This window comes from Notolepis coatsorum (genome assembly GCF_963971535.1).
Source record: "Notolepis coatsorum genome assembly, chromosome: 16".
In the NCBI taxonomy this organism is placed as follows: Eukaryota; Metazoa; Chordata; class Actinopteri; order Aulopiformes; family Paralepididae; genus Notolepis; species Notolepis coatsorum.
Genome location: NC_140180.1, coordinates 83,306,718 through 83,321,734, shown reverse-complemented (window position 1 = coordinate 83,321,734; position 15,017 = coordinate 83,306,718). Strand labels below are relative to the sequence as shown.

Genomic DNA, 15,017 nt, shown 5'->3' with positions numbered 1-15,017 from the left:
CTCTACTGCTCTACTGCTCTAATGCCACTCTACTGCTCTACTGCCACTCTACTGCTCTACTGCCACTCTACTGCTCTACTGCTCTACTGCCACTCTACTACTCTACTGCTCTACTGCTCTACTGCCACTCTACTACTCTACTGCTCTACTGCTCTACTGCACTCTACTGCTCTACTGCTCTACTGCTCTACTGCTCTACTGCACTCTACTGCTCTACTGCTCTACTGCTCTACTGCTCTACTGCCACTCTACTGCTCTACTGCCACTCTACTGCTCTACTGCTCTACTGCCACTCTACTGCTCTACTGCTCTACTGCTCTACTGCTCTAATGCCACTCTACTGCTCTAATGCCACTCTACTGCTCTACTGCCACTCTACTGCTATAATGCCACTCTACTGCTCTACTGCCACTCTACTGCTATAATGCCACTCTACTGCTCTACTGCACTATACTGCCACTCTACTGCTCTACTGCTCTAATGCCACTCTACTGCCACTCTACTGCCACTCTACTGCTATAATGCCACTCTACTGCTCTACTGCACTATACTGCCACTCTACTGCTCTACTGCTCTACTGCCACTCTACTGCTCTACTGCCAATCTACTGCTCTACTGCCACTCTACTGCCACTCTACTGCTCTACTGCCAATCTACTGCTCTACTGCCACTCTACTGCCACTCTACTGCCACTCTACTGCTCTACTGCCACTCTACTGCCACTCTACTGCCACTCTACTGCTCTACTGCCACTCTACTGCTCTACTGCTCTACTGCCACTCTACTGCTCTACTGCCACTCTACTGCTCTACTGCTCTACTGCCACTCTACTGCTCTACTGCCACTCTACTGCTCTACTGCTCTACTGCCACTCTACTGCTCTACTGCTCTACTGCCACTCTAATGCCACTCTACTGCTCTACTGCCACTCTACTGCTCTACTGCTCTACTGCCACTCTACTGCTCTACTGCTCTAATGCCACTCTACTGCTCTACTGCTCTACTGCTCTACTGCTCTACTGCCACTCTACTGCTCTACTGCTCTAATGCCACTCTACTGCTCTACTGCCACTCTACTGCTCTACTGCTCTAATGCCACTCTACTGCTCTATAATGCCACTCTACTGCTCTACTGCCACTCTACTGCTCTACTGCCACTCTACTACTCTACTGCTCTACTGCCACTCTAATGCCACTCTACTGCTCTACTGCCACTCTACTGCTCTACTGCCACTCTACTGCTCTACTGCTCTACTGCCACTCTACTGCTCTACTGCTCTACTGCTCTACTGCTCTACTGCCACTCTACTGCTCTACTGCTCTACTGCCACTCTACTGCTCTACTGCTCTACTGCCACTCTACTGCTCTACTGCTCTACTGCTCTACTGCCACTCTACTGCTCTACTGCTCTACTGCTCTACTGCTCTACTGCTCTACTGCTCTACTGCTCTACTGCTCTACTGCCACTCTACTGCTCTACTGCTCTAATGCCACTCTACTGCTCTACTGCCACTCTACTGCTCTACTGCTCTAATGCCACTCTACTGCTCTAATGCCACTCTACTGCTCTATAATGCCACTCTACTGCTCTACTGCCACTCTACTGCTCTACTGCTCTACTGCCACTCTACTGCTCTACTGCCACTCTACTGCTCTACTGCTCTACTGCCACTCTACTGCTCTAATGCCACTCTACTGCTCTATAATGCCACTCTACTGCTCTACTGCCACTCTACTACTCTACTGCTCTACTGCCACTCTAATGCCACTCTACTGCTCTACTGCCACTCTACTGCTCTACTGCCACTCTACTGCTCTACTGCTCTACTGCTCTACTGCTCTACTGCCACTCTACTGCTCTACTGCCACTCTACTGCCACTCTACTGCTCTAATGCCACTCTACTGCTCTACTGCCACTCTACTGCTCTACTGCCACTCTACTGCCACTCTACTGCTCTACTGCCACTCTACTGCCACTCTAATGCCACTCTACTGCTCTACTGCCACTCTACTGCCACTCTACTGCTCTACTGCCACTCTACTGCCACTCTAATGCCACTCTACTGCTCTACTGCCACTCTACTGCCACTCTAATGCCACTCTACTGCTCTACTGCCACTCTACTGCTCTACTGCCACTCTACTGCTCTACTGCCACTCTACTGCTCTACTGCTCTAATGCCACTCTACTGCTCTACTGCCACTCTACTGCTCTACTGCCACTCTACTGCCACTCTACTGCCACTCTACTGCTATAATGCCACTCTACTGCTCTACTGCCACTCTACTGCCACTCTACTGCTCTACTGCTCTACTGCTCCAATGCCACTCTACTGCTCTACTGCCACTCTACTGCTCTACTGCCACTCTACTGTTCTACTGCCACTCTAATGCCACTCTACTGCTCTACTGCCGCTCTACTGCCACTCTACTGCTCTAATGCCACTCTACTGCCACTCTACTGCTCTAATGCCGCTCTACTGCCACTCTACTGCCACTCTACTTGTATGGGTTCAGAATGCCACAGGAAGAAGATATATCACCGCTGGTCTCGAGCAACTGACAATTAGAAGACTTTTTAAGATAAGGACGGAGGCCTACACTTTATTTAACCTGAGGCTATCTATGCCACCTGCTTGTTCCCCTGCGAGGCGCCCGACCAGACCTGTCATTCCTGAGCCTCCCACAGCCACAGGTTATCTCTGCAGCGCCGCGCCGCTCGGTCTGTGGTCGGAAGACGTGCCTGTGATTCACTGTATCCTCACACTGCACCCCTCTCTCCCCCCGGAGGTCTGGCCATCTCTGTATCCCATGAAGTAGGACGGGGTTGTTCAGAGACCTTCGGCTGAGTTTAGACGCAAGGGGTCCAAATCCATTACAGAAGGGAGACATGGAGACAGTTGGATAAGCACAAGTAGTGGCATGGCCGTTATAATGCAGAGCTATCTACGTGCTGCATCTCCCTCTTTCACCCGTATCGCTGCCAAATGCTTTTTCCTGTCGGTCACTTTTGTATTTTGCTATGAGCATGACCCACTATAGCCACTTTAATCTTTTTGTCGTATCATTTACTCCCATCCCCCAATTGAGTCGTTATGCCAATTCCATTCCTGGTCATCTCGCTGCCCTACTGCTTGTCTGGGGAGGGTGTAGACCACCACATGCTGCCCTACTGCTTGTCTGGGGAGGGTGTAGACCACCACATGCTGCCCTACTGCTTGTCTGGGGAGGGTGTAGACCACCACATGCTGCCCTACTGTCTGTCTGGGGAGGGTGTAGACCACCACATGCTGCCCTAGTGTCGGTCTGGGGAGGGTGTAGAGTAGACCACCGCATGCTGCCCTAGTGTCGGTCTGGGGAGGGTGTAGACCACCACGCTGCCCTACTGTCGGTCTGGGGAGGGTGTAGACCACCACATGCTGCCCTACTGTCGGTCTGGGGAGGGTGTAGACCACCACGCTGCCCTACTGTCGGTCTGGGGAGGGTGTAGACCACCACATGCTGCCCTACTGTCGGTCTGGAGAGGGTGTAAACTACCATATGCTGCCCTACTGTCTGTCTGGGTTTCACTGGAAGAGCATAACACATGCAGATGTTCACACTGTCACCCCCCTCCGCTGACCAGACTGACCAGTAGGGGTCACTGTTGCAACAACCAGCACTGATATCTCCACCGGGTTCCTACACGCAAACTTTTCTGACGACTGAACATGCCGGAGGTACCGCTGCCGGGAGTTGGCCCGGGTCTCTGCGGTGGCAGGCGAGTGCTCGGACCTCTACACTACCCAGCTGCTGCCCTGCATCAACATGTCTACTGCATACTAATATTATGAGGGAAAAGGCGTTCATGGCTTGTTTTGCATGCAGCACAGGACTGGGGGAGGGGCTAGCTTCAGGGACGAGGCAGCAGTCCACCCTATAAGAGCACCACTTATGTCTCCCTCCTCCTCGTACAGATAGCAACGACAGATGGGACTCTGATTGAAACGTTTTACTCCCAATATGCTTCCTACCAGCCCGTAGCTCCATTTTCCTTCTCAAAATGCACAGGCAGCACATTACACTTGATTTACAAATTAATTTAGAGTTTACAGTTTCCCATACCAGCCCGTGGGGAAGAAGACATTCATCTGATGCTGCCATAGCTGGCAGCGCCAGAGCATTTGTCATAGATCATAAGCAGGCTGGTTATTTAACGGTGCTCAAATGGCTCTCACACTTAACACCCCTCTGTATCACCCCTACCCACCACACCAACCCCAGCCAACACACAAACACTCTAACCTGTCTTCTCCTCTCCTCCCTCCATCTCTACCTTTCACTCCACCTCTATCCTCTTCTCTCTCTCTCTCTCTCTCTCTCTCTCTCTCTCTCTCTCTCTCTCTCTCTCTCTCCTCCAGACTCCAGAGGAGCTTGACGACTCTGACTTTGAGACGGAGGACTTTGATGTCCATAGCAGGACCAGCGTGCAGACGGACAGCGACCAGCTTATCATCGGCCAGAGTGCCCGGGTGAGTTGTTAGCCAGAGCCCCCAGTCCTCTCCTGGACCCCGGTGTAAACAAATGCCATTACTACTGGTCCATGTCCTGCCTTGACCCACAGATGGACACTACATTACCACTGGTCTATAGATACATTACCACTGGTCTATAGATGCATTACCACTGGTCTATTGATACTCTCTTATCTACTGAAAAAAAAAGCTACTGAAAGAAAACGTTCACTAAAAGAAAGGATGAATGGAAAATATACTTTCCTCTCACCAAAAGCATAAAACGCCCTCAAATAGAGAGAATCCGGGGTCTCTGTCACATAGGAAACTAGATTTGATTCCTAAATGGACCAATGAGCAGATTAGTACTTGCACTAAGTGGTTAAACATTTACTCACATGCTTGCCTCACATCACCGACTTATTGAGTAGAATATTCCATATTGAACTCGTATGCAATGCATTCTTTTGGCATGTTTGGAATTTGGGTAGATTGAATAACTTGCCTCTTTGCTAATATAGCCTAACCCCCCCCCCCCCCCCCCCCCCCCCACACACACACACACACACACATATCAGCGTAGTAAGCTGACGCAGCATTTTGCAAATGCATATGTATGGTATTATTAAATGCTTTCAGGAAAATTATTGTTAATGCATTATCTTTTATAGCCATAAGATGTCTCCTTCCCTGCCGTACCGTTCTAGATGAGAAGGAACACAATTGAGTATTTCTGCCACAGTGCATTAAGATTCAGCCATGGCTCTTGTCAACAAAACACTCAGGTTAATGTGGTCTCTCTCTCTCTCTCTCACTCTCTCTCTTGCTCTCTCGCTCTCTCTGTCTCTCTCTCTCTCTCTCGCTATCTCTCTCTCGCTCTCTCTCTCTCTCTCTCTCTCACACACACACATTAGTATTTACAACCCACGTTCATTTGGCCTCGAAGTTAATGTGACCCTGGGATTCACGAGAGGCCTCCCCTCATCTGTGTGCTACATCTTGACGTCTGCACACCTGTACTGTAGGACCTAGATCATGCTGTACTGCGGCGGAGTCAGCAGCTCATTCAGCTCAACGCCGTATTAATTCACTCCACTCCATTGGACTTGACCTTAACCTTTGCTCTAGTTTTAAAATGGAATGTTTGTAAGCAGGGAGCGAACGTCACACCAGCCGTATACACTGTTACATTTTAGCCGTGGTGAGGTAAGAGGTTACTATTGATCTCTGAGAGGCTGTGTTTTGTTCTAAAGTAGTGGACGTGATGTACCAGTCACTGTGGCCTGTAGACACACTTATATCAGCACAGTCCTCGTAAATCAAATCAAATGTATTTGTAAGGCCCGACAACACACGTTAATGTCCCCATGGGCCGGACACGTCTTCTTTAAACAAGTCAAGAAGAAACATCACAATAAATCAAAGACAAAAACACCAGGAAAACCAAAATAGAATGTAAAATGAATAAATTAAATCAATGCAACACTCCCAGACATACCCTACGTGAAGGTAAGGAAAAACTCACAAAAAACCTAGCCATAGGAAAAAGAACACCACAGGCAATGTGGAGGGGAGAAACCTTAGAAGGGCCGTTCAAGGGGGGATCTCCCTTCTTAGATGTCGGTGATAGTAGTGTTGCAATAAAACAGGCGATAAAGTTGATAAGCATGTACATTATACTTGTAATGATGAAACACATAAGTACAGGCAATAGCAACTGGGGTACATAAGAACATTTTGAAAGATTGAAAATAGAGCTGATGGCGGATCCATTTGAGGTATGGTGGCGGCGTAGAGAGGGTCGCATCCGCCCGAGTCATCATATAAATAATATAATATGCAAGTAACGCATATCTTACAAGCATAATTATAACGACTCGTATCTTACAAGCATATTATAATAACGACTCGTATCTTACAAGCATAATTTATAACGACTCGTATCTTACAAGCATATTATTATAACGACTCATATCTTACAAGCATTATAACGACTCGTATCTTACAAGCATAATTTATAACGACTCGTATCTTACAAGCATATTATTATAACGACTCGTATCTTGCAAGCATATTATAACGACTTGTATCTTACAAGCATAATTTATAACTACTCATATCTTACAAGCATATTATTATAACTACTCGTATCTTGCAAGCATATTATAACGACTCGTATCTTACAAGCATAATTTATAACGACTCATATCTTACAAGCATATTATTATAACGACTCGTATCTTGCAAGCATAACGACTCGTATCTTACCAGCATAATTTATAACGACTCATATCTTACAAGCATATTATTATAACGACTCGTATCTTGCAAGCATATTATAACGACTCGTATCTTACAAGCAAGGTACAACTAGGGCTAAAAACCCAATGAAAAAAATATAATATATATATGCTTCTTAGCAGACGCTTTTATCCATAGCAACCTACAGTACATGAGTGCATAGATTTTCAGTATATGTAGCCCCATGGGATCGAACCCATAACCTCAGCATTGTTACTGCCATGCTTTACCAAGTGAGCTACAGAGAACTACAGAAGGCAGATTTATCTTGAATTACAGGAATATATGCTTTTTAAACAAGTTTAAACTGGTGATGCTCATCATGATTCAATAATCTAAATTGAACTGTATGAAATATGAAATAAAAAGGCTGACTTTTATTGTATTAAATAAAAAGGCAGACTTATCTTGAATTACAGGCATATATGCTTTTTAAACAAGTTTAAACTGGTGATGCTCATCAAGTTTCAAGAATCTAAATTGAACTGTAGCAGAGATTACCCTATCAGGGGATACTGAACAGTATTGTATTATGAAGAATATTCATTGTTGATGGCTTCATGCTTTCATGTGCTAGCACGTCACTGCACACAACAGGTTTTGGTCCCTCTCTTTTGTCCTCAATGTAAGAAAACCCATATTTAATGTAGTCAGTGTCGTATTTGCGCTTTGCCATGTTTACAAATGCACGAATCAATGAGCGCTAACTGATGTGACGACGTTAGTGTTACTGTCATGACAACGCTAGCAGCAAACAGCTACTGCACGCGCGCTGCGTCATGCGAAACGTATGTCCTTCAAAATAAAAGCTCAGCATAAAGAAACATTTAAGAAAATGTTTTGCACACATCCGCGACCCACTCAACAACGGCCCCGCGACCCACCAGTTGAGAACCACTGATCTATATAGCACCTTTAAGTTGTGTCCTCCTGGTGGAGAACGCCAACAAGTGGAGTTGGGATCGAGGAGGCAGACGGCGTGTGTCTCTAATGGAAATGACACCCTGTCGTTCCTAGTGTCTTGAGATCCTTATAAAGTATCTCTACATCGAGCTTCTCTTAAGAGCTCCCGCTGCTCGTCCTTCAAGAGGCCTGGCTGGAGTGTGACTCTTCTCACAGAGCCTTGCTCTCGTTACTCTTGTTGTCCCGAGTGGTTTATGTTATACAGGCGGTCGGGTTAATGAGCCGCCATTGTCTTTGGAGCTGTGCTCCAATTATCTAGAAGATCTGTGGTCCCTTGTTGCCTTGTAGCCTGAACCACCTGTACGGAGATTAACTCCACAGGGGGGGGGGGGGCATCCATACTTGTAGCCTGAACCACCTGTACGGAGATGAACTCCACAGGGGGGGGGGGGGCATCCATACGGCAATATATTGCAATATTTTGCTTGCCGATATTATATCCAGTGAAGCAAAGTATCGATATTTTTTAAAATGATAAATAGATAGTGTAATAATAATTGTGTATACCGTAATTCCTCTAATAGTAACCGGGTCTCAAATACAAGCCGGGTCTCTATTAATGGCCGGGTGCGCTCTTGAGCTAAGCAATTATAAGCCGGCCTCCTAATACAAGCCGGGTTACTAATATACTGAGCTGCATACTGAGCTAGTTACTTGATTTCACTTTGAAAACGTTGAAATGACCAGTGACCACCTGTAATTGCACTGTTTACTATTTCATACAGTACTTGGTTTCAATAAATGAACCCAGTACATTTTACTGGGTTCAAACTTACACAAAATGTTGATTTATTCATTATGATCCGTTTGAAAATGTGAAATATAGGCCTCCCTCTTATACAGGCCTCCTCCTAATACAAGCCTGGTACCCGCTACAGTTGAAACAAATACAAGCCGGGGTTACTATTAGAGGAATTACGGTATATATATATATTTCTTTTTTATCAATTATTTATTTAGCTTGACGATCCCATTTTACTGCAATATAATTATTAGAATCAGGTGAACAGGCTGAAGACAGATGATATATGTACGGTATATATTTTGCAGTTGAAAAAATATATATTACAATATCGTGACTCTAGGATCGTGATAATGTGGTATCGTGCGGCCACCCCTACACCCATCCCTACAGGATTCCCACCCCTACAGGATTCCCAGCCCTACACCCATCCCTACACCCATCCCTACAGGATTCCCATCCCTACAGGCTAACGGCCAAAATGTCTGTTTAAAGAATACGCTGGAAACGTTTCCTCAAATACTCCTCCCTTGTTAAATTTTTTTATAGAAATTAAATACTAAACGACAATGACAAAGCTTGTTACTTTAGTATATCTTTGTTGTTTGTTCCCTCAGCATTGCAAAGAGACTTTTTTTTAAATTAAATTTCTCCTACGCTAACAGCCTTATTTAGGCTTAAGGAGGTTCTAGGAGAGAGTCCCTATTTACCACTAATGGCAAGAATGTTTGATTCCCTACACTTCAGTACGTGTGCAGCTTCCCAGTCCCATTCACTAAAAGTCCCAAGTTGGGGGCGGAGTGCCCTTTAGTCGCCGCCCTCAGCGAGATGAATTGAAATAAAGTGATAAACACATTTGCACAGGATATTAAGTACCGCTAAATAAATGCCCTTCTATTGATCCCTCCTAATGGCCAGAGGCACAGAGTGAAATAAATGTACATTTCTCTTCACCCAGCTGAGCGACCTCCTCACTCTGGCGCTGGCAGGAGACGCTGCATCATATAATATGCTGCTCAGCAGCTCTGGAGGAAGGGGTTGTGAACCCAGTGCTCGCACTAGGAAATGGAACCCCTAATGATTTCACAGCCCCCACTTAACCAGGGCCAATCAGCAGAATGTCCGCCGGAGGGCTGCTGTTGATGACTGGTTATCTAGCAGGAAAACAGAGACACGCAGCAGCTTGCCGTCTTCACTACTTTACCCCCGGAATTAACTAGGAAAAGCAATATAATCCTACACCAGTATTGTTTTATAGCTCCATTACTCAGTGCTCACTTAAAGGGGCACTTCACCGAACAACAATGCTGATTTATGTTGCATATAATCCCACACACACACACACACACACACACACACACACATCTAAAAACACACGTTCATTTAGTTAATTTAGTTTAGTTTACGGCACTGTGAAATTGTGTAGATGAGAAAATACCTTTGTCTCATAGGGACCTTATCATTTCATGGAGCTGTATTTAACACAACACAATGCCAATGTCCCAGATGACATTACTGTTGGCCATATTCAAGCATATTTTCTCTCAATTACTGTCAAACTAAATGAATGTGTAAAAACCGTTGGATTTGTGAGATTATGTGCAAAATTTGTAAATCAAATAAGGCATTGTTTTAAACCAAATAAAGCAAGTGCTCCTACTATCGACAACAATGAAAGCTGGTGTAGGTTATTGCATGTTGTGTTTGACACATGACTCCCACAGCAGTACAATAGTGAAACGCAACACTATACATGTCCAGGGGCAATAACGGCCCAGGATCCTTGGAAACGCCAGAGGCTATGATTTAGCCTCCTGCACGGCCTCCACACACCTGTGGTGTTGTGGTGCTGCTGTGCACTTCTCTTACCTTCTCCCCCTCATGCTCCCCTGCAGGCGATCATGGCCCAGCTTCCCCAGGAGCAGAAGGCAAAGATCGCGGAGCAGGTGGCCTCCTTCCAAGAGGATAAGAGCAAGCTGGACGCCGAGCTGTCCAAGTGGGACGACAGCGGCAACGACATCATCGTGCTGGCCAAGCAGATGTGCATGATCATGATGGAGATGACGGACTTCACCAGGTGAGCTCTAGAGAGGGACGGCTTGGCTCTCGCGTTGACACCCGCTCTGTCTTAATAGCTTACGGATTGCTTTCATCCAAAGCAATTTACAGGTTCTGTACAAGTCAGCAAGAAGGGTACAACTCTGACAGCTAAGGGTAAGTAAGATTGTTTGTCAAACAGTTGTCAAACCTGAGTATAGAAGAGTCTGTCCCCAAAAGTTTGTTGTCTGTGTGGGGGATGGAGAGCAAATCCGGGAGGGGGTGGAGGAGGTCAGATAGGTAGGTATTGGGGGGGGGGGGGGGGGGGGGGCTGCAAGGGCATGGAGGGATTTGTAGGGAAGAAGTATTATCTATATATATATATATATATATATATATATATATATATATTAGAGCTGGGCCGTTAACGTGCTGCGTTAACCCGAGACTAGTATCGCACGATAATATAATTGACGCCGTTAATCTTTTTCTCAACATTGGGTCTGTATTGTCCTTAAATACTTGCCGTAGTTCCCAGCTGTGGTACCCGGAAGTGATTGCACAAGTATGTACCGGAGCTGTAGTCAGAATAATGTGTCAAGTAGTGGTCCGGTAATCATTGTTATACAGGTGAGGTTAAGAAGTCCTCAGGATATAACACAATTCGGCGATGAGGACGTCTGAATCTGCACAATGCAAGAAATACGTCCGTCGCAAGCTTTGTTTACATTATTAACGTTAGCTTAGCGAGTTAGCATGTTAGCTCACGTTGCTCTGGGCGGCACTTGGAAACATCTACAAGAGGAGGAAATCCACTTTACACACTAAAGGAAAGATCGACTGGACTATCGTGAGTGTTTACAACAGAAATGGCTTGGGTTATTGGAAATATTGGACCGTTTGATGACAATGTGGAGCAATATGAAATGAAAATGGGGGACCCTGATGTAAACAAGACAAACGTCTTTCTCTGGTCTGCATCCCCTTAACAATTGTGTGTATTGAGCCGTACTGTATTTTACCCATTCTGCAATCTGTTAAATAAAGTTTTCATTCATTCATTCATGGAACTGTTACACTGAGCTTGCACTGAATTTGTTGAGAAACCTGCTTCTGCAGCAGTCTGTGTGTGAGCAACCAGTCAGCAGCATTGTGAATTTAGAGATTCACTAAAAGACACATTGAGAGACAGGTTTGTGTGTGGATTAAGAAATGAAGGTGCACAGAAGAAACTACTGACAGAGTGATTTGACACTGGAGAGAGCTGTCAATATCAGTGTAACAATGTTAATGGCATCAAAGGAAGGGCACAGAAAATTACGATAAATCTGGTTTTAAAAGAAACACTGGAAATTGCTAAAAGAAGAGACATGTTCATGCTGTTGAACAAGGAGATAGAACAGATAGTGACTCCTCAGATGAAGAGGAGAGGATAAATCTCCTCCTCTGGTCATTATTTGGGTAGAACACACATATTTTGAATGCCTTCGGCAGTTTTTTTTTATTTTTATTTTTAGCCATTTTAATTAGATTAATCTAGATTAATTCCAGGATTGCAGGTAGATTAATAATATATAGATAACAAAATGTAATCTATGCCCAGCTCTATATATATATAGTCCCATCTTGGTCTGTCTCAGGAGTCGGCACAGGATGAGGGGTTCTGTGTGTTCCATGAGGATATCTGCGTGTGTCGTTAGTCTCTCCTCACATTGATATTCCCAGGCTTGTTGCAGCAGAGAAGCCTCCAGACAGAACACTCTCTGCTCCGCCTGCCTCAAACACAATGAACCAATAAGACCCTCTTTTGTTTCCCAACATTTGTCCATATCTGCAATATTTTATGCACCCAGTCGAACGACCACACTGTTCACGCATCGACGCTCTTTATCTTCCCCAGCAGCAGGACTGTAGGTGAGACCGTGTTTAGATTCTCTCTGCTTCCCTTGTTCTTTTTCAGCAGAGCCATAAGCAATATGTGAAATCCCTATCTCTCTGTGTGTCTCTCTCTGTGTGTCTCTCTCTGTGTGTCTCTCTCTGTGTGTCTCTCTCTGTGTGTGTCTCTCTCTCTCTCTCTCTCTCTCTCTCTCTCTCTCTCTCTCTCTCTCTCTCTCTATATATATATATCTGTCTCTGTCAGTCTCTCTCTCTCTGTGTCTCTCTCTCTCTCTCTCTGTAAATGTTAAATGACAGGCTCTCCACCAGGTGACTGGATTCACCTCATTTCACTGTAGTTTGTACAGAGCAACTCACATTAGAATGTCAATTTATACAGCCTTGCCCCACTGTCTCCTTATTTGAACTTAATCTGACTTGTAAATATGTTAATTATTGTTAGATAGTCCAGCTGTATTATTTCCCAGGCTGTGTGGGGGAAAAACTACAGTTTTGTCGGAGGGGAGTTGCTAGCTACTTTCGGTCTCAAGTTTTGATGACGGAGACGGGCAGAAATGACAGCTGGCACCAAAATCCATTCCGAAGAGACAACAGACGTGGCGGTGTGAAATATGCAGTGAAACCGCCATTGTTGTTATAACGTGTGCCAGCATTTATGCTGAAGAAAGGTGTGTGAACTCCATAGCACACTGTTACAGTAGGGGGATTTAACTCACTTTAAACACTTGTATTTTTTACATTTGCACTACCTCTTCTACCTCATTTTAGCATTTTGTACATTTTAGTTTTGTATATCGCTGCTGTCGGGACAAAACCTCATAACTCCATTTTTTTTAATTTTTTTTTATATAAATCAACCCCGTAGATCATCCTCCATATGTGTGTGTGGGTTTTACAAAGTTTAAACAATGGGAAAGCATTAAACCGATCATCTGTCTAAACCTCCTAACTCTATTCACCCTCAAATCTGTGTTCGTTTTTTTCATCTGCTGAAAAGTTGGGTTTTTGTAGTTATGAGGTTTTGTCCCGACAGCAGCGATATTTTGTTTTGATAGTGTTTGGTCTTTTCATGTTTTACTCTTTTATGGTAGGAATAATCTGAGCTAGTGTTAATACAGGTCGTATTTGTTTTATGTTATAATATGAGCCAGCTCTCTATTATGTGTATTGCAATGGCCCTCGGCTCAGCATGCACTCTTTACAGAAACGGCTCCAGCTCTTTGAAGGTCTGTGGCTCAAAAAGAGCTATAATAATGTTGAAGATTGCTCAACAAGACCATACAGTCTGGTCACATATCTCTATCTATATATCTATATCTCTGTCTATATATACGTATATCCCCATCTCCCCTACCTCTATCCCTCCTTCTTTCTCCACTCTCACCCCACCACTCACTCACTTATATCTATGTGTGTGTCTTTCTTTATCTCTCTCTATGGGTCTAATAACGCCGTCGGGTCTCAGTGAGCTGCTTCTAGTCAACATTGCAGAGACAGATTGTTTTTTCATTCGTACATTTCCGTTTTATACCGTTTTGAATAGAGTATGGTTTGGGTGTTTTTCAGTAATTCCAGGAAAAGGCGAGAAAAATGCATTTACTGTAATCCAGTCATCACATTGTAATTTTTCGGCTGATTATATAATCATCCTGAAATCAACGCTAGATTATCACTATTATGTCTCCTCGTCCATACATGAAATTACCGTCGTAGCGGGGCGCAGCCAACGGTAAACGGGGTCGAAATAAATGTCAGATCAACGATCAAATTCATATATGATGTTCTTACCTTGTATCTGATGTATTGCTAAAGAGATAATCCACATATCTTATCGCAATTCCAAATAATGCTCGTGGAGGTCTGCACCACACTACCGACCGTTTCACAATGACGGGCGGGTGGAGTTACTGATGCCATCGTTGTATAGAAGTGGCTCGTCTGAATATTTAAACCCCGCCCGCCCGGCTCAGATCGCCTCCTAAAAGACACAAGCCCATTTTCAATGAGATGCAATAGCTCCGCCTGGCAGTAGAGGGCGGTGTTGACCGTCTGCCAGCTCAGACAGGGTCTGAAGACTATACCAGAGGCTGCAGCTATGAATTATGAATAGATATAGCGAATAAATGATATAACGATCCCAAAAACTAGTAAACTCGTTTGTAACTGAGGGGTACAATTCCCTGACTGTATTGATAAGTATGGTATCATTAAACCACTACTGAGTTATGTACTTTACTACTGGCCATACAGTACACAGGTATATGTGATGAACACCCACACAATAACACGGCTTAACAAAGAAAGTCCTGTTTGGAATATTTATTAGAAGAGCAGCAATATTATATTACAGTATTGAGAATTAGAGTCGCGCTTGTAAGGCGAAGAATGTGCATGAATAGGTCAAGAGCGTAAGTCCATGAGCATATTACGATGGGGATAATTAATACCACCTGTAGCATAAGAATTATATAAGGCAGGGGTTCCCAAACTTTTCAGGCCGGGGCCCAGAAAATAAGGCGTCAGAGAGCCGCGGCCCAATGCACATCGTCTGGCTTTTTTTTTCTTTTTTTTGCCAGGCGACCGA

General features: G+C 44.7%; 1 protein-coding gene across 1 annotated transcript in view; it reads left to right on the top strand.

Annotated features, from left to right (window-relative positions):
• The window catches only part of ctnna1 (catenin (cadherin-associated protein), alpha 1), a 213,982-nt gene that overhangs the window by 163,206 nt on the left and 35,759 nt on the right, over window positions 1-15,017 (top strand). Inside the window, exons 14-15 of the mRNA XM_084331643.1 lie at window positions 4,402-4,512; window positions 10,396-10,577. Of these exons, the coding sequence (XP_084187769.1) occupies window positions 4,402-4,512; window positions 10,396-10,577 (293 nt within the window). The remainder of the gene's footprint in view (window positions 1-4,401; window positions 4,513-10,395; window positions 10,578-15,017) is intronic.